Raw genomic sequence first — 27615 nt, 5'->3', positions numbered from 1 at the left:
GTCCTCCTCCTCCTCCTGGATTATTTATTCATCCATCCATCCCCAGTTATGGTGGGCAAGACACGGTTGCCAGATTGGAGGAGACACACAGATTTACTCATGGCATCAACTTCTTATCAGGGAGGCAATGATACCAGTTTTTTTTTTAATGGACGAGTACAAGTACAAGTACTAACCTTTAGCTACTTGCCAATACTGAGTACCAATACAGAGTTTCTCTTTTTCTTTTATTAAATGATGTAAAGACTATTTCCATACGCAAACGATATGTAATGGTGACGTGGTGCAGCAAACCACCTCCGCCCAACATGTAGCATCGCTGGTGAGTGAGCCCCAAACTGTTTAGCATGTAGCATGTAGCATGTAGCTTAGCTCAACATTACCTGCCAAGCAGTTAAACTTTCTTTTTTTGAGCAGTGGGAATGGTATGGACCAGCTGGAACCAGCAGATGGCGGTAGTGTCACCTCATGGATGCCTACTGCCGTTGAAACCGAGTGAAGAAGATGAAGGAGAGGGGAAACAGTCATCAGGGATGGAAAAATGTGCCGATAAGAGAGAGAGAGGGAAACGGTCATCAGGGACGACGAGAGTGGTGGGAAACAATGTAGATAGATAGAACCAGCAGATTGTGCAACTTTATGGATGCAAACTGGCGTTTAACCAAGAAGAAAAAGTAGTAGTAGTAGTAGTAGTAGTAGTAGTAGTAGTAGTAGTAGTGATGCTGAAGCTTCTGATTCCTTTTGGTTTAACCAGCTGAGCCTCTGTGTCTTCTTCACTTTTGGAATATTTCTTTTACACTGAATTTTAAAAAAAATTTTTTTACTTTAACTTTTAATACAAACCGACCGGCAGCGTCTTCAAAGTTTCTGATTGACTGACGAACCGGGGAGGGGAAGTATTTTCTTTGAATGTCAGTCGCACTGATTCTGCCCAAATGCCAGGATGAAGCCCATTCAGGTTGCTAATGCTCACCTTTCAGACTGAAGCTTTTAAAGCACACTGCGGCTCCTCTGAATGGCCCAGGAATGATAGACGTGTGTTTCCTTGTAATTGCTGGTAAACTCTTAAATTAATGTGACATTTTTAAAAAGCCCCAGAGTGTGGGAACATTACTTTTTACCTGTAGGCCACAACAAAACGAGTGTGTTGCACTTCTGCTACCAAATGAAAATTAGTTTTCGTGGCTCCAGTGTTTACTTTGTGGAATTTAATTGGCTTTTGGAACGAGGGAGAATAAAAAGAAGAAGGAAGTGACTGATTTGTGTGCCAAGTGAGACCTTTTCCTCACTTTCACCCAAACCACTTGTGTTGAGTCACAGAAACGCTGCGACACGTCCTCGTCACGAACGCAGTCCTGCTGAACCCCTCGTATCTCCGGCTCTTCAATAATCTGGAGAAGATGTCAGGTAAGGAGGAAATAATCCAATTAGGTAAAATACCAGAAATAAGAGCTTTCTTCATTTTTCTACAACATTTCTTTCCCTCTACTCTGGTGTCCCGCAGGGCGCTGTCCCCGGCCCCCTCCTCTTCTTTGTCTTGCTTCTCCCCCCCTTGGCCGTATGTTCTATAAATACAATTTTACTCATGAATGCACCATAACATAATGTAGAAAAGTACAACAACAACAAAAAAAACCACTAAACATTTAACTTCTGCTTGAACGCAGCATAAAAAGAATAAAACATCTCATCTAACTGCTGACTGTTCATTTTAAATCACATGTTGCACTAATTAGAAAATATAAAGTCAAAATGTTCCTTGTTACTCTGGAGTCTTACTCCTTTATTCAACTAAACATATCGGTCTTTTTAGCCAATCAGTAAATTGACACTGGTGATAAAACTAAAGAGGTTTCTGACTAAAAAAAGGATAGTGTTGGATTAATCTTACAAAAAGTTATCACATTCATTGTACCAACATTCTTTCTCATTTATTACGACTTGTATTTCTCCACTGTGATCTTTTATGGTAAGGAGGAATGTGGTCTGCAGATGGGAAGTGCCTTGAAATTAGATAAGAGGAACCCTAATAAAAGGAGAGGAGGCGGCAGAGGTTTTTCAGAGCGGGTTGGAGATTGTAACTGAAACACTCTCTGTCCGTTCTCCTCGCGAGTAAAACCAAACTTAATTTGTGTGTCTGTTCTTCCTTGCAGAATTAATAAATGTTCAGAGGTTGGACCTGACAGATAAAAGATGCTTAAAAGGTGTTTTTCTTTTCTTTTCCTGAGATTCTCTAGAAAACACATATTGATGATGATCCATTGTCAGTAGAATTATTCAGTCTGTTTACGAACGGAGATTTTCCCTTTAAATGTTTTTAGTATTTTTGTAAATGTGGTTTCTATACTTGAGGTTTTTTCTCTGGTTCCTTGACTTTGAGGTCGTCTCACTTTGTCTCTCATAAAAGATTTAATCATTGAAATGAATCAGTACCCTGTGTGTGTGTGTGTGTGTGTGTGTGTGTGTGTGTGTGTGTGTGTGTGTGTGTGTGTGTGTGTGTGTGTGTGTGTGTGTGTGTGTGTGTGTGTGTGTGTGTGTGTGTGTGTGTGTGTGTGTATAGTTGCATTGAGGACACGTTACCTTGAAGATAAACCAATCATAATGATAATCTGCTTGTTATTGAATCTGCTGGAAACTTACAAGACAGCCCTTGAGCAATGTTTACTTGTGAAGTTTCCGCTGAGCTATTTGGGAGAATTCAGAGCCTCTGGAGTCGTTCTGAAGCTGAACCTTTAATCCAACCATCTTTATGGTCTTTTCTATTTCTGTCCTTCCAGCGGCGGCGGCGGCGTCCCCGTCGTCAGCGGCGCTCACGGTTTTGAAATGTCACCGGAACATTAGCTCATGAGGGCAGGATGCTGCGCTAACGTCGCCCTGGCGGCCTCCCCGAGATCTGATTAGAGTTCCAGGCCAGAAAGGGAGCTGGAGAGCGGACTGCAACGTCACTCGGCTTTCTTTAGTTTGAAGGAGGAAGAGCCAGAAAAGGAGCCAGAACGCTGGGAGACGTCCCGGGATTTTAGCAAAGTGGGTGGGGGGGGGGGGGGTGGGGGGGGGGGGGGGGGGGGGGGGGGGGGGGCGAAAAGGTGAGGGTGTGAAATCCGGGAAGAGGCTGAATTCAATCTGAATGGCTCTGAGAACAAGAGGGCCCCGGGCTGGATTCTGCTGCCCTCTGTGGGACGGAAAGAGAAGTGCAGCTCAGGAAACTCTGGGGACTGTGGGCGATGAGAAAAGATTGAAGATGGTTGGATTTGATGGATTTGATGGCTCTTTTGAACTAATCCAGAGAAATGGGAGTTTAAATCAATTTGCAAAGCTTTTGTGAAATCAATGAGGTTGTTGTTTTTACACTTTGACTTGATGAACATCAAACATTCAGACTACATCAATTGTATTGGTGTGATTTTAACCTTTCATATTTTCATATTTATAATTTGTGGATTACCATTTAAAATGGATTAAATTATCATATATTATATTAATCACTTTATTGCATTAATAGGGCAAAAATAGACAATATTAGTTTAAATGAATTCAGAATGATTAGAATTTTCATGTTATTGGATTTATTTAATCTGAAATACCTCAAATTAATACATTATTGGCTTATTTGCATTCAAATGGCTAAAATTCATGCATTGTTGATTTTATTACATTTTAAATGACAAATTATCATATTACTGCATTTAACTTGGCTAGAATTCTTACATTATTGTCTTTATTGCGTTTAGAATGGCCTAAATTACTACATTATTGGCATTATTAACTTTAAAATGGCTAAAATTAATTAAATACTCAATTTAAAAATTGTTACATCATTGGCTCTGTTGCATTCAAAGGTTGTTGCATGATTTAAAACATGTTTAAGCATTGCACGTCTGGATTCACCTCATTTGTGAACCACATGAAGCTGTGAGGAGAAAACTGGAGGCTTGTCGTGTTTCTGTGGATCCCGTCAGTGCAGCGTGAGTCAACAGAAATATTGACCCTTCGTGGGAAGACAAAGGATGTTGACATGAATATATTAAAGTGAGAAGGTGGGGGGGGGGGTCTGTTCAATAAAATATCTAATAATAAAACCACGCTGCAGGTTCGTTATCACAGCAAACGTTTGACAGGAGAGGAGCCACGATGGCTTCAGACGGAGCGCAGAAAACACATTGAACAGCAGATTTTACAGATTAGAAATAGAATTGTTTTGTTTTCAGTGTTTTTTCCTGCTGATTCTGGGTTCGGTCTTTGACTCTCCGGGGCTCAGTTCATTCCCGTGTGTCTGTGTTCAACAGGGAGGCGACAAATCAGCGTCTTAAACACCCTGGATGTCGTTTTTACATCCAACACTGGAGGAGATTTATCACCATTCCATGAGGTAATGGCAGGAAAGTCGGGCGGGAGCTTGTTATTAACGGCTCTGCCAACACGGAGGAGACACACACACACACACACAGAGCTGAGGAAATCAGGTCAGTTTGCTCTGAAATACAGAAAATTTATGCACAAAAAGTCAAGAAACTGTTTGGATGATTTCACTGTTTCTTGTCGTCGCCATTTCCCATCACAACAGGCGATGATACACTCTTCTGTATTAAACCGAGGAGTTTTGTGACATAAATGAATGGAATGCTGACTCACCTATCATAATCATTAAAAAAAAAAAAAAAGGTGATATCCCATAAAACCAAGAAGGCTTTGCGACTCCCCAAGGACTCTTTGGCGCCCCCTCTGGTATGGGCATCACTGCACTATGGGACCAAATCGAAGTCCGCAACATATCAAAATATGACTTCCCGGTGACACAAGTAGAGCCGCACCACAATTCACACAGTCTTCTGTGGGAAAGTATATTAAGGCCCCGTTTATGCCACAACCTTGTGATGAACAGCTTTGTTACCATTTCACTAATGTTTACTGGAAAATAAGTACCTTTACGGCGTTTAAACTCAAACTCCAGATGTGACAGTGCGAGTGAGAAAAGACAGTAAACACGCCTGTCTTGTCTATTTATGTCCGTCCAGATCGAAGCTGCCACTGATAATGAATGGAGGAGCGATGGAACGGCTGCCAGCGGGCCTGATGCACGACGCCGCTTACACATCTACTAACAGGAGAACTCTGCCCATTATCATCCATCTTCTTTATCCTCCGTCTTTGTCTCCGTAATCAACCCCCCCGAAACACAAAGGTCCCGAGCCGTAACCGACCGGGGCGTCGGACTGGTTTCTCTCTAATTGGTGTGAATTGATGAGACAGAAGCCGGTGTTGCCACAGATACAAGTCATTAATATTACCCCCTGCAGGGAGAGGCGCACCAGCTTCAGGTTCGAAGGGGGCTCCTGTAAAACACAAGGCGTTGCCATGGTAACAGCTGACATGGATGAATGAGATGTGATGCGTGAGTGGAAGAGCGGACGCGGAGGGAAATCGATGGATCAGATAACGTCTCCTTACGCTTTCTGTCCATCAGTCGGCCCCGACGGTCCGCCTCTTCGGATCACGAGTGGAAACAGAATCATTTCTTTGATCGTGCTTTAGAACACTTACTTACAGGGTGCTGGAGCGACACCAACCCACTTTGAGGGAAGACACGTTACAACATGGAGCAACCCAATGATGGTCAAATCCATTATATCTCCCATCAACAGGAGACATTTGGTCATTTTGAATGTAATACAGCCAATAGCAGACTCATCTGGACCATTTTTTAATCCAATAACGACAATAATATAATAACTTTGGTCCTTTTAAATGTAATAAAGCAAATACCATACAAATGCATCACTTTTTAAATCTAATAATGTAATAGTTTGGGCCACTTTAAATGTAATACAACCAATATAGTAATAAATTCGACCAATTACAATGTAATAAAGCCAATATTGTGATGATTTCGGCAATTTCAAATCTAAAAAAGCAGTAATGGAACAGTTTTAGTCATCCCTACTGTAATAATCACCACCAATGTAATAATTTGGGGCATTTTCAATGTAATAAATCCAACAATACACTCACTTTGGCTATCTTAAATGGAAATAAAGCCAATGACATGACATGGCATATTTATTCTAATAAAGACAATAATATAATCATTTGGGCCATTGGAAATATGATAAAGCCACAAATTTTATATTTTTCGTCCATCTTAATGTAATAATGGTAAAGAGCATAACAGCAACATAGTAAATAACAACATAGTTTAATGTAATAAAGCCAATAACATCATAATTTAGGCCATTTTTAATGTAATAAAACCAATGATGTAATCATTTTGGCAATTGCAGATGTAAAAAAATCAATAAAGAAATACTTTTGAATGTCATGATGCAATAAAATAATAATTACGGCCATCCTAAATATCATAAAGTGAATAAAACCCTACTTTTCATCATTTTAAACAAAATACAGTCACCAACGTCAGAATTTTGGCCATTTAATATGTAATAAATCCAATAATGTGATGAAGCCAGGAATGTTTGGCAATAATAAAGGGAATAAAATCAGTAACTTAATAACTTGACAAAAGTGTCAGACAATATTTGGTCCAATGTTGTAATAACAATTAATTATAATAATTTACTGTAAATGAATTCCTACATTTTTGGATGGTTAGAACATTATTGAAGTGACATTAAAAAAAGATCCATTGAAAACTAAATAATTTAAATAAATGAATAAATAGCCAATAATATTATATAGTGAAATAATGTTGTTTTTTAAGATAAAAATGAATAGGTATTTTAATGAATTAATGACACATTCAATGACATATTTATACATGTATTACCAATTTTAATGACTTAATGACATTTAATGAATTATTTAATGGTATATCTATTTAAATTCAGCACATTTAGACCATGTAATGATGAATTAAATAGTAATAGTAATGTTTTGGGGTTTTTTTGCTGCAGTTTTTCTGAAGTTTGACAATTAGAAATAGAATTAGTGGTCGCCCACGTCATCATATTCATTTATTGAATATGCATATTATGCAGCCCTCACAACTGTGTGAGAGGTGAGGCAGCGTATTGTGTTCTGAGTTATCAATGCATTACATCTCAAAACACAGAGAGACGGACACACATTCACTCACGGAGGCAAATTAGGCAAATTAAAATTTTGGACCGCGGCAGGAAACCGGAGGGACTGTTGCTGAAGCCGGGAATCAAACCAGGGATCTTCTCACTGTGAGGCGAGAACCACTAACCACTTTATAGTTTTGGAGAGTGTAAATCCTTTCACCTTCTAAACCTCAATATTTGTCAAAAACAAGAAAAATCCATCATTCATACTTTATACAGTTTAATGTACAAATGTTTTGAATCTAATTCCTCAAAGATAAAGAATCTCTCAACGGGAAAACAAAACTCTCCCTGACATTTCTATAAAAGGTCAGAGGCGCTTGACACAGCACAACGTGCTGGTGTCAGACAATATAGTGATTTAATTCTTTAAATGTTGCTAAGTAGGACTTTTCTGGGTGAACTGGACCGAGTTCAGTCCAGACTGGAGCTCATAACAATGTTTTAATGGGTAGAATAAATCAGAGTTATGTATGGGGGGGGGCAAACAAAGCATAAACACTGAGTTTAAGAGTCAGGTTTGTCTTTTAATCATTAAGCAACATTTCAACAGAAGCTTCTTTTATTCTTCCACTCCCCTGGCCGACGCGTGATAAATGCACGACACTGCACTTTCAGTAACGACGAACGCTTTAAATTCTGCAAGTCGGCAGCCGGGCGGCGCCACGACTTGTTCGACAGGAGAAAGCGCCGCAGAGTCCACAAACACGTCACATAAATATATTCCTGATACCAGTTAACGTTTGCGACAGTTATTTTCAAAACACACAACAAGAAAAAGGGAATAAAAGACGTGAAGTGATCTTTGGTTGACAGTGACGGGAGGCGATGGATCTGCTGATTCCTTCGGTTCATCTGGAGTTTACTTCATTCATGAGTAGAAAAGCTCGAGGTATTTACAGTGACATATATATATCTAGATATATCTAGATATATATCAATCTTTTTTCTATCTAGTTAAATGTACAGTACGCATCGAGGTCACAAAAGCCTCCGTCCGTCAGAACAGGTGTGTTTACCGTGACGAGTGTAAACTGGAAAGAAACTTCTTCCATCTTGTAAACGTTCTGCTCTCACCCGAACACATCTATCCGTCACCGTGTGTGTGTGTGTGTGTGTGTGTGTGTGTGTGTGTGTGTGTGTGTGTGTGTGTGTGTGTGTGTGTGTGCTCCCTCATAGTGTAAACCCCTGCAATCAGCAGGACATAAACAAACCTCCAGCGTCTAACTTTAGCTCCGTTCAAAGGTCAAAGGTCAAAGGTCACCACACTCGACAGGACTTTGCTCCCCGGTTCATCGCCGACGACTCGGGACAGTTGAAGACTTTACGGAACTCCTCGTAGTTACTCATGGCGCCGATTACTCTGCAGGGGGACACGGCGAGGGTCAGACGTCACGGTGAACCAGTGTGTGTGTGTGTGTGTGTGTGTGTGTGTGTGTGTGTGTGTGTGTGTGTTCACCTGTACTTTGGAGGACTGTGAGCGCCGCTCTGGATCTGCTCTCGTGCTGCTTCTGGTCTGTAGCTGTTACACCTCACCTGCAGAGTTCACACATCACGTCAAGGTGCTTTTCTTCTTCACAAACATCCTCAGCATTAACGACGAGGCTGAGGAGTGTGTTGTTACGGAGTGTTATGGAGTGTGTTATGGAGTGTGTTAAGGAGTGTGTTATGGAGTGTGTTACAGAGTGTGTTATGGAGTGTGTTATGGAGTGTGTTACGGAGTGTGTTACGGAGTGTGTTACAGAGTGTGTTATGGAGTGTGTTATGGAGTGTTACGGAGTGTGTTATGGAGTGTGTTGTTAGGTGTGTTATGGAGTGTGTTACGGAGTGTGTTACAGAGTGTGTTATGGAGTGTGTTATGGAGTGTTACGGAGTGTGTTATGGAGTGTGTTGTTAGGTGTGTTATGGAGTGTGTTACGGAGTGTGTTACAGAGTGTGTTATGGAGTGTTACGGAGTGTGTTATGGAGTGTGTTGTTAGGTGTGTTACGGAGTGTGTTATGGAGTGTGTTATGGAGTGTGTTACGGAGTGTGTTACGGAGTGTGTTACAGAGTGTGTTACAGAGTGTGTTATGGAGTGTGTTATGGAGTGTTACGGAGTGTGTTATGGAGTGTGTTGTTAGGTGTGTTATGGAGTGTGTTATGGAGTGTGTTACGGAGTGTGTTACAGAGTGTGTTATGGAGTGTGTTATGGAGTGTTACGGAGTGTGTTATGGAGTGTGTTGTTAGGTGTGTTACGGAGTGTGTTACGGAGTGTGTTATGGAGTGTGTTATGGGGTGTGTTACGGAGTGTGTTATGGAGTGTGTTGTTCGGTGTGTTACGGAGTGTGTTACGGAGTGTGTTACAGAGTGTGTTATGGAGTGTGTTACAGAGTGTGTTATGGAGTGTTATGGAGTGTGTTATGGAGTGTGTTGTTAGGTGTGTTACGGAGTGTGTTACGGAGTGTGTTACGGAGTGTGTTATGGAGTGTGTTACGGAGTGTGGTATGGAGTGTGTTACAGAGTGTGTTATGGAGTGTGTTATGGAGTGTCTTACGAAGTGTGTTACGGAGTGTGTTATGGAGTGTGTTGTTAGGTGTGTTACGGAGTGTGTTACGGAGTGTGTTATGGCGTGTGTTATGGAGTGTTACGGAGTGTGTTATGGAGTGTGTTGTTAGGTGTGTTACGGAGTGTGTTACGGAGTGTGTTACGGAGTGTGTTACAGAGTGTGTTACGGAGTGTGTTACGGAGTGTGTTGTGTGTCTTTACGTGTGCGTAGCTCAGGAAAAACAGTTGGTTGTTGCTGATTTGGAGTCCCGGCAGCAGAGGCTCCTCCTCCCCTCCTCTGCTCTCATCCACCCACCGCCGGTACGCCTACACAAAAAAACAGCAAAGGTTCACACACACACACACACACACACGCACACACACACACACACACGCACGCACGCACGCACGCACGCACGCACGCACGCACGCACGCACGCACACGCACACACACACACACACACACACACACACACACACACACACACACACACACACACACACACACACACACACAAAAGGCATTCTGGGTAAATTTAAGAACTCCATGTGTCGTACCCTGAATGCTTCTCTTATTCCTCCATTGTCCGCTATGTTTTCTGCAAGAGTCCTTTTCCCACGAACCTGTCGATTGAAAACAAAGCTGAGATTAACCTCTGAGGTCGGGGGGGTGAAACCTCAGGCCCGTGGACCAAAATCAGCCACACAAGCGCCTCCAATCGGGCCAAACCACCAAGCAAACTGTAAAAAATGTAAACAAAACATTGATTTTTTTTTTATTTTGTTCAGTGTTTTGTCCTATTAACTGTGCCTTCTCCTTACGTTTAGCCCCGCCTCCTCCCAGTGATATCCATTATACTGGTCAATCATGCACTGCGTCTTCTCATTAAAAGCTGATATTGACGAGTTGCTCCACCAGAGGTCAAGATTCCCGTCTTTGTCGTACTTACGGCCTATTTAAAAAAAAAAACACACACACATAATCAATTGTGTAACAGAAGAACCTTCGACCCGATCACGATTGCACCAGTTCTTACCGTTATTGTCGAAGCCGTGCGTTAGCTCGTGTCCGACTATCACTCCGATGGCTCCGTAACTTAAAGATCTAGAAAACACAAATACAACACATTCTATATGGAGCTCCCCCTAGTGGCTGGTTGAAGGTAATAATATTAAAAACATATATATTAATGACGCCTCTTCAGCTCAGACGAAGTTAACCATGGAGTTCCACAGGGTTCTGTGTTAGGACCTCTACTTTTCACACTCATTCAACCTACATTGTAGATGAACTGTAGACTATTTAGTTCTGTCTTTTATGCATTTTATCTTTGTATTGGTTCATTTGAAAGGGTGGAAGTTACTCAATACGGTCATGTGATTGCGGAAGAAGTAATCTGACCTTGGATACTCCAGTCCCCAGAAGAAAGGCTTCTGAAGCTCTCCGGCAGGAAATCCTGCGGGCAAACATCAAAACGTTACGACTGACCACATCATCTATTCCCGCAGTGGATTGGCTCATCTTAAGGTTGATTTCTGGATTTTGTTTAAGCGGCAGAGTGAGATCTCACTGATCTGATTTTTGGACGAGCTGTAGAAGGCGTTGACGGTGGTTGGGTTGGTGAACCACCTGAAACACACGAGAGCAGCAGGTTAAAGAGGACGAGGAGCCGCGGGTCACCAGAAGGAGACGGCGGGCAGTTCCCTCACTCTGTCCGGGGGACGCTCTTCCTCAGCCAGGACAGATCGGACTGGGCGATGAACCGGAGCGTCTGCATGACGTTCCCGTAGTAATCCTTCTCGGCGAACTCCAGCTGAGACAACGCGCAGGTTTAGCATTCAACCAGCGACCCCGGAAAGTGTTTGTTCCGACCGCTTCACCAACCTGCTTCAGGTCTTCGTTGAGGTAGGTGTCGTTCAGGATGAACTCGGGGTAGCCCACCTTCGCCAGGACGGCGTGAGCCTGGAGAGAAAGAGATGAGAAGGAAACACGTCGTTTCAGGAAAGTTTCACGTTCACACGGCAACGATTTGAAAACTATGTCCATTTCCATGGAAACCACAGAAATGCTGAAGGATGTAGTTCTTATGTGGGGCCACTAGTGGGCGCTGTTGGTTGATCGATAGATAGGCTTTTGTTTGTTGCTCATAAACAACATATTTTGCAAGCTTCCATCCTGCTGTTCCTTCTAGAAACTTTTAGTAATTTGGCATTCGGTGATTTTTTTTGACTCCTGATTCTAAAATGAGGATGAAAGTCCTTCAAAATCCAGACATTTTACACTTTTAGTGATTCTAAGTATCGAATTCGAAAGTGTATGTTCATTTTAAACATGTCAACGGGACGGGTCAACGGGACGGGTCAACGGGACGGGTCAACGGGACGGGTCAACGGGACGGGTCAACGGGACGGGTCAACGGGACGAGCCAACGGGAATTAGAATTAAGGAAAATTCGGCCAAAATCAAAACACTGCTGAAGAACGGCGACCGCTCGCCTCCGTGAAGTGAACATCTGCCTTGTGTGTTAGTAAATACTGACGGATCTCCTGCTGCAGACGCTTCCAGCAGCTGGACGGTTTTGTTTTCTGTCAAACACGTCGGATTTACAGCAGGAAGTTCTGCTGCTGCGGCTTTTCTATCGGCCCACTTTTAATCCCATGACTGCTGATGGTTTCTGTATCGGAGGTTTTGTGGAAAACGTGCGGCCGCGCTCTTGCCTTGTCCACGGCTCTCCTCTTGGTTGATTGGTCCATCCAGTCGTTCTCCTTCTCCAGCATGTCGATGAACGCCCAGCGGACGCCGTCGATCAGCTCCTCCATCTGAGAAGCACAGATTAGGACACGAAACGCGAGATTAGAGGTGCAAAATTCAAAGTTGAATTAAAATCCAGTGGCTCTCGTCTGATGTGACTTCAGGACAAGCCCCGGATCACAAATCTTTAATTTTTTCTTATATTGAATAAAATTAGGTTGAAGTTTGAAAATGTCATTTTCCATAGTAATTACTTTGTTTTGTGACAATATACACATTTCCATCATGTATACTCTGCGCCACCATAAAGAAAATCTTTAGAATTTACATTTAAAGGTTATTAATCTTACTGGTCTGGCCGACTCAAGGTGGAATCAGGCTGCATGTGAAATGTTGGACTGAAAGATATTCCCCTTTATGCTCCACTGCATTTCAATTTCATTACATTTTTATCTAAACCGATTCAATCACGTGTACAAGTTTCATACCTAAAACACAACTTTACTTTACATTACTCTACAAGCTGATCCAACTCAGGCCCCGTTTGTCGTGAAAACTCTCGTCACGTTTTGAAGGAACAACGGCATTGAAAGCACAACTTTTTGAAAATGCTCCAACTCTGTGGAAGCGGGGAAAACGAACCTTTAGGAAAATGCTGCTACAGCACACCATGACCATAGTGACTAGTTAATACTCTCCATTACTCATGTTTAAAGCATATTGTTCTCTACGTGTCTGTGTGTGGTTTCATTACCAAAACAACCGACAGCGCCACCTCATGGCCTGGCATGCTAACTACATAGTTTTCAGTGTTTCTGCCGTTTCCGTGGAAACAGTCATCTTTTTCAAAACGACATTTTTCTGAAACTAGAACGCAAAAACGACACGTTTCCACTTAAAACGTTTGGGTGTAAAAAGGTTTTGGGACGCTGCAGCTCAAAAAAGACAATCATCACAATTTAAAGTCACACATTCAATTCAAATGCATCTTTTTGGACCGTGTGGGGAGCTGAAGGAAAACCACACAGGGAGAACATGCCCTCTGCACACAGAAACTGAGAACATTCCCAGTGAGAGCAGAAAAGGTTTAGGCTGGAGTGACATAATGCCGCTCATCCATCGTATAAAACCATAAAATGTTGGGGTTTTATTCTCTTAACAGATTAAACTAAAATCCCAACCTGCAATCATTAAGACAGAACTTCATGATATCAGAGGCTGGAAGTGACGCCGGCGTCCCACAGAACCTCAACATGATAAAGTCTGTTTGTGTTTATATGAAAAGAGAACCTGGAAAGCTGAGACCATTTAGATATTTCAAAACAAGTTCACACACACACACACACACACACACACACACACACACACACACACACACACACACACACACACACACACACACACACACACACACACACACACACACACACACACACACACACTGTTTACAGGAAGTGTTCAGTGCTGTTTAGGCAGCGCCGACACCACATGTCATACCCGACGTCATCGGCACTCAGACCACAACACATAAATCCCAGTTTCTGAGGGGCGGACGCGTCACCATGTGCTTCTTGTCCTCCTGGAAGTGTGTGTTGACGAAGAGTCGCCCGGTGGCGTAAACAAGCGAGTTCTCCACGTAGTTCACACACTTGTCCCAGCGCGGGGTCAGAGAAGTGGTTCCCGTGGTCACCTGGCGGGCAGGAGGAGCAGAAATGAGCTTTTCAGGTTCTCCACATCAAAACCTTCAGAATCCCAGAAACGCTTTAACTCAGCAGCTGCATGACAAACTTAATCAACTAAATCCTTCATTTCCACCTTAAAAACACAAAGATTTTCTATTAGCTCACTTTTATTTTCATATACTTTCTAAACAAGTGTACACATTTCTAAATTGAGAAACAATAAAAAAACAAAAAAAGAAAAAAGCTGCCAAGCTCACTCCTCTATTCATAGAAATACACCGACAACACGATCTGTTGGGTCCTGTAGAGTCCACTGTCAATGTGCAGTGTATCACCAAGACTAACGTTTCCATGACAACGACTCAAGTGAAAGCGCATCGTTTTAGCGTTTTCGTTTCTGAAGAATTTTGCGTTTATGCGGCAACTTTTTGAAAACGATGTCTGTTTCCAAGGAGACCGCAGAAACGCTGAAAATGATGTAGTTAGCATGTTGGGCCACGAGTTGGCGCCATAAACGCTGTAAACATCAACAATGAACACGAACACTCGTACGGGCAAGACGAACAAGTTGGATGATTATTACGGTGTCTGTCGACTATAAAAGCGTTTCGGCGTTTAAGAAAAGTTGCGGTTTCCCTGTTTGCATGGAGACGGAGTCAGGGCATTTTCAAAAACTTCCACCTTGGGAATAGTTTTTAAAAGCGAGCGCCGATTTCATGTGAAACCTCAAAACCTTCGTTGTGATTTGGGTGTGTGTTTGCATTTCAGTGGCGCTCGGACCCACTGTCAGCGCAACTTATTGAAAACAACTCCCGAGGTGGAACTTATCGAAAACGCTCGGGCTCCGTCGTCGTGTAAACAGGCGAAAATGGAAATATTTCGGCATCTCCACCTGCACGTGTGGAAGAACTATTTAGTACGACTGCGCTGCTCACCGAGTCGCAGCGTTTCCATGGAGATGAAGCCGTTTTAGAAGAGTCGCATTTTCAGTGGCTCCGAGCACGTCATGTAAACAAACCCCCAGAATGCAATGGGATTTTCCCATTTTAACTTGAAAAACGCCGTCGTGTAAATGGGTCTTTAGGTATTGATGTTGGCTTTCACCGTCCACATCAATCTTAAAATACAAAACTACTTTGTGGAACTCAAGACAATGCATTAATGGCAGCAGATTTGTGGATAATGTGGATGTTATTATACTGAGTGCTGCGTTTAGAGGTGTAAAGGCCCGGTAAAGAGCGCCCTCTATCGCCCTCTAGCATTATTGATCAAATAGGATTGAAAAGTGGACTCACAGTAATTAAACCAAAGTTCAATTAAATTAAATGGCTCAGGATGAATTAAAGGAAGCATTCAGGATAAAAGAGTCTCATAGAGGAAGGATGAAAATAAACCTTTCCAGACATCAGTCAAATATAACTCCCTTCACAGTGGAAATGAATCCTTCATGTGCTCTGAACAGAAACCACACAGGTACTTGGATTACCGACCCGAGCGTAGTCGAGGTATCTGTAGAGGAATCTCCGGCTCAGCGTGGTGATTCTGGAGAAGACTGTCCTCCACTGGACGTAGTTGGCGACCGTCCTGGAGAGAGAGTCGTTAAAAACCGACGTGGGATCAGACATCATGAAACAGTTGTAATGAACTGTGTGTGTGTGTGTGTGTGTGTCAGAGGTTAACACTGAATGGGGTGAAGATGATTATGGAGAGAAAGGACGATTGCAGGGTGGAGGAGATTTTATTTGTATTTTTTTCCAACGCGAGAACTAATCATGATCATGTTTTCTGGAGCTGTCCTGTCATCGAACTCTTTTGCTTCCTGGTGCCTTAGAAGAGATTCACACATGTCAAGGCCCCCGCAGACCTCCAGAGGAACGCAGAAGAACAAGAACAAAAGTTGGGGTGTGACGTCGGCTATCTGCCGAAAAAAATGCTTCTTCAGCAGGAGAGTTCATCCTCAGAGAAGAAGCTGTTTTTCCTTCATTCAGAAAAATTACATCTTTTGCGGCAGATCAATTTTAATTGGTAAAAAAATTGTGAAAACAGTCATGAGAGTTTCCGACCCCTGGACGACTCGATGTAGTGAAAATCCCTCCATCGCATTTGGAAGGTGAAAACACTTTGAGACGTAAGGACCGGTTTTCTCAGCGAGGACATTTTGAGAGGTTTAGACTTTTTTTAGACTAAGAAATCTCTAAATGGTGAGGATGTTTATTGCAGGTGAGGGGTTTCTTTATATATTTAGTTTTTTTTTTAGCACATTTTGACTGGTCATCACTGGACTTTAAAACAACTCTACATTATTAAAAGCTTCACATATTGGGTATAATCTCTCACATGTGAAGTTCGAAGAAAAAGATGATTGAATTAAACATCTGGATGTAATTACAGGCTCACTGAGTCCATAAATGATGTGGAAAATAAAACGAGTCGAGTTTGAACAACTGTCAGACAGATTTGCACACGTTTCACAACACGTTACATATAAAACCTGAAATGCAGGAGAAAGTTTCGTCTCTTTGCAGAACTCGGGATTGATCTTTCTTGTGTCTGCCGTGTTGTTTTGAAGTGTCTCCGCTCTGTTACCTGGGGTCAGTGGCGTTGAGGAGCTTCATCAGGTCCTTGAAGTACTGCGGCGCTCGGACGATGACCAGCTCGCCGGAGGAGATGGAGCGAGACGGGTCGTCTTTAGACTCCACCACGGCTTTTATAAAACCCAGCCAGTCAAACTAACAACACAAGACAGAGCGGGGGAAACCACTGAAACAGGGAAATATGTGAAGATTATCCATCCATCTTCTCCCGCTTATCCGTTTCGCGGGGGTGTCAGTCTGAACACCGTCACCCAGAACACATTGCACCGATTAAGAACCTTCCTGCGGGTGGTGAGCCCACGGGAAGCTAAAATAATCTTTACTTTTAAACATTAAAGGTCCCATATTAGGCAGAATTGACTTTTTCGTGATTTTCTAACAGTAATTTAAGTCCTTATCGCTTGTGCACGAGAGCCTAGAAGTGAAATGAGCCCGTCATCTCCCTCACTTACTCAAGTTTTTAGCAAATACAGGCAAATCAGAGATTTGCCCTTTGTGACATCATGAGGGGAAATAACCACTCCCTCTGGCAGTCCCTCTCCCACGGGTGGATGAGCTCTGCCCTACAAAGTTACGAATAGGCAAACATTTTTTCATCTCACAAACGCTACCTCAAAACAGACATGGAGTAGGCGTGGACAAACACAGCTCATTAGCATTTAAAGGTACAGACACAGAAACAGCCTGTTCTCTGTAGAGCTCAATAGAGGGACTTTTAGACTGGCTAGACAAGCTTTTCTTTGAGATTCTTACAATTTTCTTGTGTTTTTTGGCCGGATTAGAGCCTCTTGCGGGGTGGTTTTGACCCACGGGCCTTAGGGTTTACCCCCATCGTCCCCATGCATGTTTACCTGTGGAATGATGCGCTGCAGGTGAGCTATGGTGTAGCTGTTGTACATGTTCTCACTGGTGCGGTTTTCATAGGGAATCAGGATCTGCAGGGAAAAATCGTGTTAGTATGAGTGAATTCACACCTAAAATGACTTTTTCCCATGAATGATTCAGAGTCCCGATGAGCTGCAGGGGGCTTTTAAAATCCCCTCTCATACATGAGGATGAACTAGATTTATATGCGGTCTTTACATGAGCCAGTTTGGTCTCGAAGGCGAGAGCCGCTTCCATCTGGGTCAGAGCTGCTTTCTCCGGGGCGCCCAGCATGACGGCCACGTCCACCATCAAACTGAGCAGGGCAGCACGATACTGGAGGGGGGGTGGGGGGGGGGGGACAAAAAGGCAAATGTCCTTTATTCCTTCATGGCTGTAGGCTTTCGGATGTCATCAGAAATCAATCACATCTGAACCCGCTGACCAACTCATCCTAATAATAATATTAGTCTTGTTTTTAGCACTTGAAATCAACAATGTGGTCTAGTTTTATTTTACTTGGATCTTCTCACATAAAATGAACTAAAACACAGTAAAATAGATCGACCTTAGAATCACAGTTGTCAACATCAAAATTAACCTCAAAAAGAAGATTAAATCAGAATTAGACCAAGATACATTCGAATAGAAAACATTTACCATTACGTCTTATTTGTTTCATCTAAACATTTTAACATGATAATAAGAAACACATCTGACTGTGCCGATCAATAAATATGTAGATGCACGACTATACACACACACTTATACATATATATATATATACACACACACACATATATATACACCACCTCTGTATTTGTTACTAAAGATACACTAATACTGTATCTATGTATGTGAGTGCAGAGAAGCTCAGCGTTTTAATTCTCCCCAGGCAGAAAGTTTCCGTCCAGGAAGCTGCAGCAGGTAAAGACGAGGGGGGATCAGAAAGGCACTCACCGCCTTGGCGGAGGAAGTGTTGGTGATGTAGTCTTCTCTGGAGGGCAGAGACAAGGACGCCTGGTCCAGCTGCACGGAGACACGAAGGCAAGAGAGAGACGCTTAACTGCAGGAATAAAACTGGAATCAAATGTGACGGGATCTGACGGCACCAAACAAGGAGGTGAAATATCCTCTTATAATTATCACAACGTCTTAGGACAGGTGTTGAATACATCAGCAACATTCAGACCAAATACATACATTTAGTTGACCGAGTGTGTTTAACCTCCAGAAATCTGATTAAAAATCATAAATATCAACCACAAATATAGATCAAAGTTCACAAAATACCAGATTGTGAGTATTTACTGATTTTTATGTGTAATAATTCGCATTTTTCAGCACATTTCTGTAAATTTACATAGTTCTTTTTTGTATTACGTCTATATGAGTTTTAGAACGAAATCTCCTTTATTGTGATGTGGAAGTTGCAAAGCAATACAAAATTTAAATGATTAAAATAATAATAATAATAATAATAATAATAATAATAATAATAATAATAATAATAATAATAAATAGACCAATGCTTCATGACTGAGGTTTAAATTACATGTAAACTAACAAAACAAATAAACACATTTTAGACCAAAACCAAACAAACAAAAAAAGAATATAGAGAATTTCTGTATAGAAATTGTAGTAAAGAATGTTTTTTATACTCTTTGGACTGACAATACAACATTAATACAAAGTGATTTATAGCTTCTGAATCAGATTTCAACACTAAAAATCTCTTTATTTTAGTAAAGTAATCAGTAAAAATCAAGATTTGAGGATCACATGTTTTCAATTCTCTAAAATCGCTATTAACAATTGTCTTTCAGGTTTTTGTGTGTGTTTTTAAGTACTTTTTGAGATTCTTAGGCCCCATTTATGACGACGTTCTGAATGAAAATGCATCATTTTTGTGTTTTCTGGAAAATTTCAATGTGACAGAGTTTTGAAATCATTCTGTTTCCATGGAAACGGCAGAAAAGCTGAAAACAATGCTGCTGGATGTTTTTGAAATGAAACCACACGGAAGCATTTTCACTTGACACTTTGTCGTGGAAACGGGGCCAAGATCTTACAAAAGATGCTTCGGTTGCTGTGTGACCGTGAGATCCTGCAAAAGTCTGACCTTGATGACGTAGTGGGAGGAGTTTTTGTCATTGGGGGAGACGTACAGGCGGATCAGGACGCTTTTACTGTGCTGGTTTCTCATCTCGGCGATGGTCTTCAGGAGGCTCCAGTGACTCTGGGACCAGCGGTAGTCTCCGCCCAGCCCGTCCCCGACCACCGGCCATCGAAACGCGGGCTGTCGGAGCGTCCTCAGCATCGGCTTGGCGTCCGCTTCCTCCAGCACGGCTTCGCGAACGCACAAGAACAAGTTGGCCTCATTGATTTGTGCAACTGTTTGACTTTCCTTCGCCCTTCGTCCAATCAATACCGGCAAATTGTACTCTATTACACTCTGATGAGCGTTTTGGTAGCGCACAGCAACTTCGCAAGGAGTCTTGACTGAGTAACAGTGTAGCCCTGAGTAGCAGTGTAACCCTGAGTAGCAGTGTAACCCTGAGTAGCAGTGTAACCATGAGTAGCAGTGTAACCATGAGTAGCAGTGTAACCCTGAGTAGCAGTGTAACCATGAGTAGCAGTGTAACCCTGAGTAGCAGTGTAACCATGAGTAGCAGTGTAACCATGAGTAGCAGTGTAACCATGAGTAGCAGTGTAACCCTGAGTAGCAGTGTAACCATGAGTAGCAGTGTAACCCTGAGTAGCAGTGTAACCCTGAGTAACAGTGTAGCCCTGAGTAGCAGTGTAACCATGAGTAGCAGTGTAGCCCTGAGTAGCAGTGTAACCCTGAGTAGCAGTGTAACCCTGAGTAGCAGTGTAGCCCTGAGTAGCAGTGTAGCCCTGAGTAGCAGTGTAACCCTGAGTAACAGTGTAACCCTGAGTAACAGTTTAACCCTGAGTAGCAGTGTAACCCTGAGTAACAGTGTAACCCTGAGTAACAGTGTAACCCTGAGCGTCTGACTTACTCTCGTTCAGGCAGGAGCGGTACAGCGTCTTAGCTTTGGTCACTGCCTGCAGTTCATCGGCGTCGGACGGAGCCTCCAGCAACTCTGACGAGAGACAAGAAAACAATAAGTGATGCCTAATATACTGAACGTATCCCAACAAATCCCCCAGATTACGGCACTTATTACTTATTGATTGTGAGCATATTACTTTCAGGAGATGAGGGGAAACAAAGCAAAGCAGCAAAAGAGAAAAAACCAAACGGTTGTACTAAAAGCAAAGGAGGTGGATTCTGGTGAGTTTTAAGAGAAAGCAGAGTACCTGCTTTAACGTGACAGCAAACAGTGCAATATATTAAGTTTTCACGAATACTTCATCTCGTTCCTAATAGTTCTTGTAAAAATTTAGAAAAATTAGATTTTTTTCAGGATGTTCTTGATTTATTTTTTAAATTTTTCATATCAAAAGTAAAGGAAATATTTTACTTTTCTGAAACGCTGCCACTGCGCATGCGCACCACGGCTGCAGTGACTAGTTGTTCTGCACATGCTCAGTAGATGGACAATAAGAACAACGTTGACTCCCAGTCCAGATTCTCACGGGACTTGGTAGTATTATTTTGACAGTCACCATGACAACAATCCCACTTGGTCGTCTGTCCGCGAGAATGTCGGTGTGTTTTCATTGTTAATGTTTCTAAGCTTGTTGTTCTGTGCGCGCATGTGTGTGTGGCTTTTATTACAAAAACAACCAACAGCACCAACTAGTGGCTTGGCGTGCTAACTGCATCGTTTCCAGCGTTTCCGCTTTTTTCATTTAAATACACATCATTTTCAAAACGTTGCCATGCTCGACTCCCACTGTGTTTTCTCTGTGACCTTTATGCAATAAAACACCATCAGAAACGGCACAACCTGAAAACGGCTTCTCTCCATTAAGGAAGAATACTGGCCTCTTCTTTATTTTGATGGTGTTGTATGACTTATTGCTGGAACCTTTGGTTAAATGCACCTTCATTCATCTTAAAAAAAAAAAAAAAAAAAAAAGCCTAAATCAGCTGAAATGATCTTTCCAGAAGAGGGAAGGATGTAAACCTGCTGCTGAGCGAAGCTCAAACACACCTTTGAGTTTGACGTCGACGTGCTGCCGCAGCCAGGGGTAGATACCGTACGAGGACGAATCTTCGGGAATCGGGTTCTCCTTGAGCCAACCGCCGCAAGAGAATGTATAGAAGTCTCGACAGGGGTTTACAGTGCGATCCATCTTACTCAGAATGGACCCCGCTGCAGAGACAGAGGAAGAACACCAATCAGGAACTTCAGTCAGTCACAACAAGAACACACCAGACCCGACTGACCAAAGTCTCTTTACCTGCTTCGATGCATTCTGGGGTCAGACAGAACTCCTCCTGACTGGATCTCTGAGACACTGAGGAGGAGGAGGAGGGTCACTGATGAAGCTTGAGTACTCTAATTAAACCTCAGACGTTTCCACCAAGGCAGAAACCGTCCATTCTCCAACAGACAGGAAGATTATAGACATTCAAAACCAACGGTACCTTGGGAGGGTTGGAGGAGAAGGTCATCCATCTACATGATGACGTTTCCCTCATTATGATGGTGCTTAGTGACTACATGATCCAAATGTGTCTTCCACCACTAATTAGGCGATAATTACTCAAAATGATAGTAGTCATCAGAGGAAATGGGAGGAAGCCAGATTTCTAGAACACCGTCTTTATCAAAATGAGTTGAAAACAGAGCGGAGTGCAGCTAGAAAACACTCAGACGTAGTGTGTGTGAGGAAAGTCTTTAGTGGCGCCGGACCGGTAAAATAGTGCCACAATATCCTTTAAAGTATTCTAAAATTGGAAAAAATTTAAAAATAAACCTGTATTTTCTTTAATCCACCGTCCTGCTTCCTTCACATTGGATTATAATATTTATTTACCGTAAGGTCTCGCAGTTAAACATGTCACCAAGTCTCTTACTAGGTCTGGATATTCAAATTATTTTAAAATGAGGCAGATAAACAGATAAACACTGGGAGCTCCGATCAATAAGGTGAACAAGAAGAACATGTGTGCAAAAGTACAATGAGAATCAGTCAGAAAACTGAGAAACAGTGCAGAATCTTTGTAAAAATATCAACATATTCTACAGATAAAAGCATATTTAAACCCGTCTTTAACTTGTAATGACATCACCATTTTTAATAAGGATGTCATTAAGAGTCAGAATAAGCATTGTTAACTCGACCTCCAGACTGACCACAAGCTTGAGGTGAGAAAAACCCAGAAAGTGTCGCAATGTGGCGTGTTTTTATGGCAAAGGGAGCCTCCATGAGGCCAGGCAGTGACCTGACAGCTTTAGAAAACACAGATTCCTCATTGTGAAGGTTTTGAGCGGAGCGTTACGGAGCTGCGCCGCGGTGTCCGACCTCGGGGGTCGCCCGGCAACATTGTGGAGTTCGAGCTGCGGGAGTTGCTCAATGCTTTGTCCACTTCCTGTACGCATGTGCCGCACGCTCACAGCTTCACTTGGCCTGGAACAAACTCAACCCCCCCCCCCCCCCCTCAGCACAAATCCAGGACTGCGCCGCCGCTCCAACACTCACTCGCAGATGTTTAAGGGCTCCAGCGTCGCTGCTAATATCAACTATAAGTCCCGGGACTGAGGCACCAAAACAAGCCGCTGACGCAAACACGTCTGGAGAACAAAGAGTCACGCTCTCTTAACCCGTTGTGAGAGAAACTAAATTAAAGCAACCGCTTGACATTCCTGTGTTTGGTCACTCGAACGGCTGGAGGCTGAAGGAAGGTTTTGATTAGAGAGGGAGTGTAGGACTGAAGGCAGAACCACGTAATGTACTTACATTTCAGAGCCGCCACAAGAATGCCGACTTCCCTCAATAACAAGAAGAGAAAAACGTACCCCACCCCAGACAAACACATCAGCCCCTCCCAGTGAAGACCACCACATAGCCACACAACTACTACGGCTGCCTGCAGACTCTGGATCCGCATGTTTGACTCGGCACAAGCTTGACGTCGGATGTTCGTGACGCCACCATCAGTGAGATTCAAACCCTGAGGTCCAGGTCACAGGCTCCCTGCTCTCACCTCCACCCTGAGCAAGCAACGTCCAGACATCCAAGACACGTCCCTCCGTCCAGGCCGTAATCTGGACATCTATTTGGCAGCCAGAACTAGTTGAAAATAGACGTTTTAACAGACGTTTAACGAGAGGAGACAGTATGTGAAGTTTCATGCAGACTGCATTATGACCATTTTTTGCTTTGGTGGCAAGGAATTGAACTTTTGAAGTCTCCGTGGAGAAACTCCTAGAAATACTACGTACACGTACGAATGTTTTGTCTCACTGGCACACAGGTGGCCTCACAAACAGAAGGTGGTGGGTTCAGATCCAACTGGAGGTGTTTGTGGAGTTCACTTGTGTGTGTTGGTTTACTGTGGTTTCCTCCTACGGTCCAGAAACATGGATGTGATTGTAATTGGTGACGCTAAATTGCCCCTGTGATAGACTGATGATCTGTCCTCTTTCTCTTTAAACGTGTTTTCAGTGACGTCCAGGAAAGGCTGAGAAAGATGTAGTTAGCATGCACGAGTAACGGTTGGTTTTTCCGTAACGGATCCATTTACTACGGCCGTGGTGCTCATGAGCAACAGCAGCGTTTCAGGGTGTTAATCTGGGGCCGAAAACAAAATAAACAATCTCCACTTCCTGACAGTAGTGATGTGTGGTACTGTGAGACTCGGTATCGATCCGATAAATTCAGGGCCAGTATCGTCAATACCGATACTTTTTAATAGTTAATGCATGAATTTTCATGATCTTTGAGTGTTTTAATGATTTTTCCTTCGGTTTATTAATCAGTTGAAACCGAGAGCAGAATTGGGGAAAAGGTCAACAGATTATAGTTAAACAGAAAATACTGTACAAAAATATAAAAAGTTTTCTTTTTGTTTTTTTTAAATGGTCTGTTGCTTTAAAAAGCTGTTTGTGGAGCCTGGTTGAGCTGGCGGTGCAATTTGGGTTGAATCTTTGTGTTGATGGTAACATCCTCCTTCATAACAACCTTCGGGTTGATTCAACCACCAGAAGGGATTCGATCACGTTGTGACGCTGTCCTCTGTTCCTTAAATACCTTTAATGTTTTGTCGTCTGATTGGACCAAATTGTAAAAACAATCCAGTAATCTGATTTATCCCAACGCAGACTCATTGGTTCCTTACCTGATCCCATCATATGTGTGAAGGCCGGATACATTCAGTCACCCAGACACACAGAGTGAGGGACTATAGGAAGGTAAGAGATAAAGCCCATGCACGCAGAGGGAGAACATGCAAACTCTGGACACAAACACCCCAAAGGAGACTTGAAGCTGCGAAAACCTCGCCGAGAGGAAGACGGACTAAAACACTGGAGAGGTAAAGATGTCAACATTTCCTCTGCTCGGGATGGAATATAAAATCTCTTCACTCCTGGAAATGTCTGACAAATACATTCCCTGGAAAAAATGTCAGTTCTGCTTTTTAAAAAAGAAAGAGGAAGTTGTTATCATCAATGCTCCACTTCCACTATTTCCTTTTGGGTTTTTTACATATAGTCAGATACACTTTTCCATCATATTTCAATCAACAAGACAAAACACCGTCTTCACTGATCTGTTACTTTTGATTTGAAGTGGAACATCTAGGACGTAAACACATTGGAAGGAAATCCAAGAGAATGAAGGGAAATGGCTAAAAAGCAGCTGCATTGTTCAGTCAAAAGCTCAAAATAAGGAAATGAGCGTCAGGAAACATCTGAACATCCAATTAATCCACTACACCTTATTTATTGCTGTTATCCATTATGTCATGAATTCTTCCCTTGTATTTTCATGTGTACAACCAGTGTTTTCTCCCATTGAGCCTTTTTTTTTTTTTTTTTTTTTTTAAATGTATTTATTTTTTGCAGATTACTCATTTATCCACCCACAACTTTCTTAAAGAGTCAGCATTAATTAAAGAGCACTCTCACTTATGAATAAACAAACACGGCCCACCCATCTCCCAGTTAATTACAGTGGAAACGGAGGTTTTCCTCCATTCTCCCAGAGTCCGGTGAGACGGCGAGCGTGCACCGCAGGGAGTAGGATCCTCTCCCGCCTCGTGTGCACGTGGGCGACTCTGAAACCCAACATGACCTAAAAATAATGTGACACAAGTTCCCGGCGAGCTCCCCTCAAAGACCTTTGCTCCCCGGCCGGCGTGCTCCAGGGTTATTTACAGTCTGAGCGTACCATACATTGAATTCCTTACAAATTATAATGCAGCATGAGGAAAAAAAAAAGAAAGTGTGTGATTGAGTGTGTGTGTGTGTGTGGTGGTGAACTTACCCAGTATGAGCGCGAGCAGCAGAGCGGCGCAGACACACACACACATGGCCAGAGCTATCTTGTAGAGACGACTGCCTCCCCTCTCGGGTTTAACTCCGCCGTTACCTAAATGCTCCAGCTCCATGGTTGACTATATCACACACTGATAAAGGCAAAACAAAAACAAACAAACCCTCCCACTGAAGATAAGGATAATATAAAGATAACAAAAATGTTGAAGCTAAAACAGACAAACCAAAAAAAAAAAAAAAGATAAATAAATAAAAAGTAATTTTTATGGACTTTCTCTCCTCATTTCGTGGATTTAATTGACTTTTCCAGTCTGTGTGGCTCTTCTTGCTGGTGCTCGTCCATCTGCAGCTCCTCTTAACTTCAGCCTGGCTCTTCAGGCTGTTCCTCCCTCCATCCATTCTCACTCCACCCCCCCCTGAACACTCCTCCCTCACTAACTAACTGCAGCAAAAAAAAAAAACCACAAGCACCAGTTTTCTCCCCTGCGAATGGAGCAGAGGTCATTTATTAAAAAGTCATCGGCTTGAAAGCAGGAGGTGGGTTTAACTGCGGCGGGCCCGCCATGCATTAGCAGCCGGTGGGGGGGGGGGGGGGGGGGCGGACGCGTGGGTTTAATCTCATGTACGGGACAGCGAAGCGTCTATCAGATCAGACAGTCAGTGAACCAGAACAAAATCAGACTCGCAGGAAAACTGATTACAATAGATTAATCTGGACGCCAGAGCAACACCACAGCGTTTCTACTGCGCTTGGAAGAGCCAGAGGTGCCGGTGACCCGTCGCGCCACAGCCCTCCTGATTGGCCTTCAACCTCCCCGTTCTGCACGTGCTCATTAGGGTTTGGGGCGTCGGCCACAAAGTCCTTATATAGTGGCGACTCACCGTGTCACTGAAAACACCCATTCATCAAGCGGCAGCGCCGACCGCACCGCCATTGTTCAGTGCTGTGTTGTTTAGGGGGCGTTGTTGTTTAAAAACCCTCGGGACAGGTTTTGATTTTCACAGGCCGGGACCGAGAGAGTGCCGCTTTACGGATTGATCTTATCGAAGCCGCACAAGCTGGTGCCATTAGTGGAATTGAGCGCGATCGCTTGGAATGTCAAAACACAATCCGGGTTGAAGTTCATCAAATTAACAGAACCGTGGTGAATTACGTACACTCACCTGAAAAAGAAAGATTATCATAATTATATAGATTCATGATTTCCTAATAATTCTTTTAAGATTTTTCTTATTATTTGAATTTTCTTTGATGAACGATGAACCTTTCAGGTGCTCAATACGTCATTTACCAAACCCTCCAGCTCCTCACTAGATTGAAATGAACATTCAGCATCTGGACGAAGGTTTGTATAAAACTTGATCGACTTTCGTTTTTAACTTGCAGTTGCACAATAAAAGGAGGTCAGATTTAAACCGTGTTGGAGTATGAAGCAGCTTCCTGTTTGCCCTCCCACTCCCTCCTCTTCTTAACCCTCCCGTGTCTTGTTTACCCAAAACGTCCCTCCAGGCCGTCATCAGAGCCAGATAAGCGACAGGCGCGTGCACGCGAGGACACAAACGAACTGTTTGCGTAGTTTGGCGAGAGGCAAATCAGTTTTTAATCGGCGTACAAAATGTACACCAGAAACAGGCGCCCCGAACGCGAAACGAGGTCCGATCCTCCGTCGCCGCGTGTCGACTGTTCAGAGATAAAAAAGCCT

General features: G+C 42.9%; 1 protein-coding gene across 2 annotated transcripts; it reads right to left on the bottom strand.

Annotated features, from left to right (window-relative positions):
- Window positions 1-1187: 1187 nt before the first annotated feature.
- Window positions 1188-26280, bottom strand: phex (phosphate regulating endopeptidase homolog, X-linked). Of its 2 annotated transcripts, XM_080489901.1 has the most exons (23): window positions 25902-26280; window positions 21870-21926; window positions 21620-21781; window positions 20519-20602; window positions 19618-19844; window positions 18453-18521; window positions 17712-17828; window positions 17480-17563; window positions 16621-16763; window positions 15525-15618; window positions 13914-14042; window positions 12319-12420; window positions 11486-11563; window positions 11311-11414; window positions 11172-11230; window positions 11003-11057; window positions 10638-10705; window positions 10423-10553; window positions 10159-10224; window positions 9823-9927; window positions 8536-8612; window positions 8291-8439; window positions 1188-1391 (listed from the first exon to the last, which is right to left on the bottom strand). In XM_080489901.1, exons 1-22 carry the CDS (start codon window positions 26023-26025, stop codon window positions 8337-8339), a joined length of 2238 nt encoding a protein of 745 aa, XP_080346027.1. In that variant the 5' UTR covers window positions 26026-26280; the 3' UTR covers window positions 1188-1391; window positions 8291-8336. The 2 variants fall into 2 exon arrangements, with proteins under 2 accessions (XP_080346027.1, XP_080346026.1); XM_080489900.1 differs by lacking the exon at window positions 1188-1391 and having other exon boundaries at window positions 7585-8439.
- Between the last annotated feature and the right edge of the window lie 1335 nt (window positions 26281-27615).

Source organism: Lipophrys pholis (assembly GCF_963383615.2).
Source record: "Lipophrys pholis genome assembly, chromosome: 20".
Lineage (NCBI taxonomy): Eukaryota > Metazoa > Chordata > Actinopteri > Blenniiformes > Blenniidae > Lipophrys > Lipophrys pholis.
This window is presented reverse-complemented; position numbering and strand designations above follow the sequence as displayed.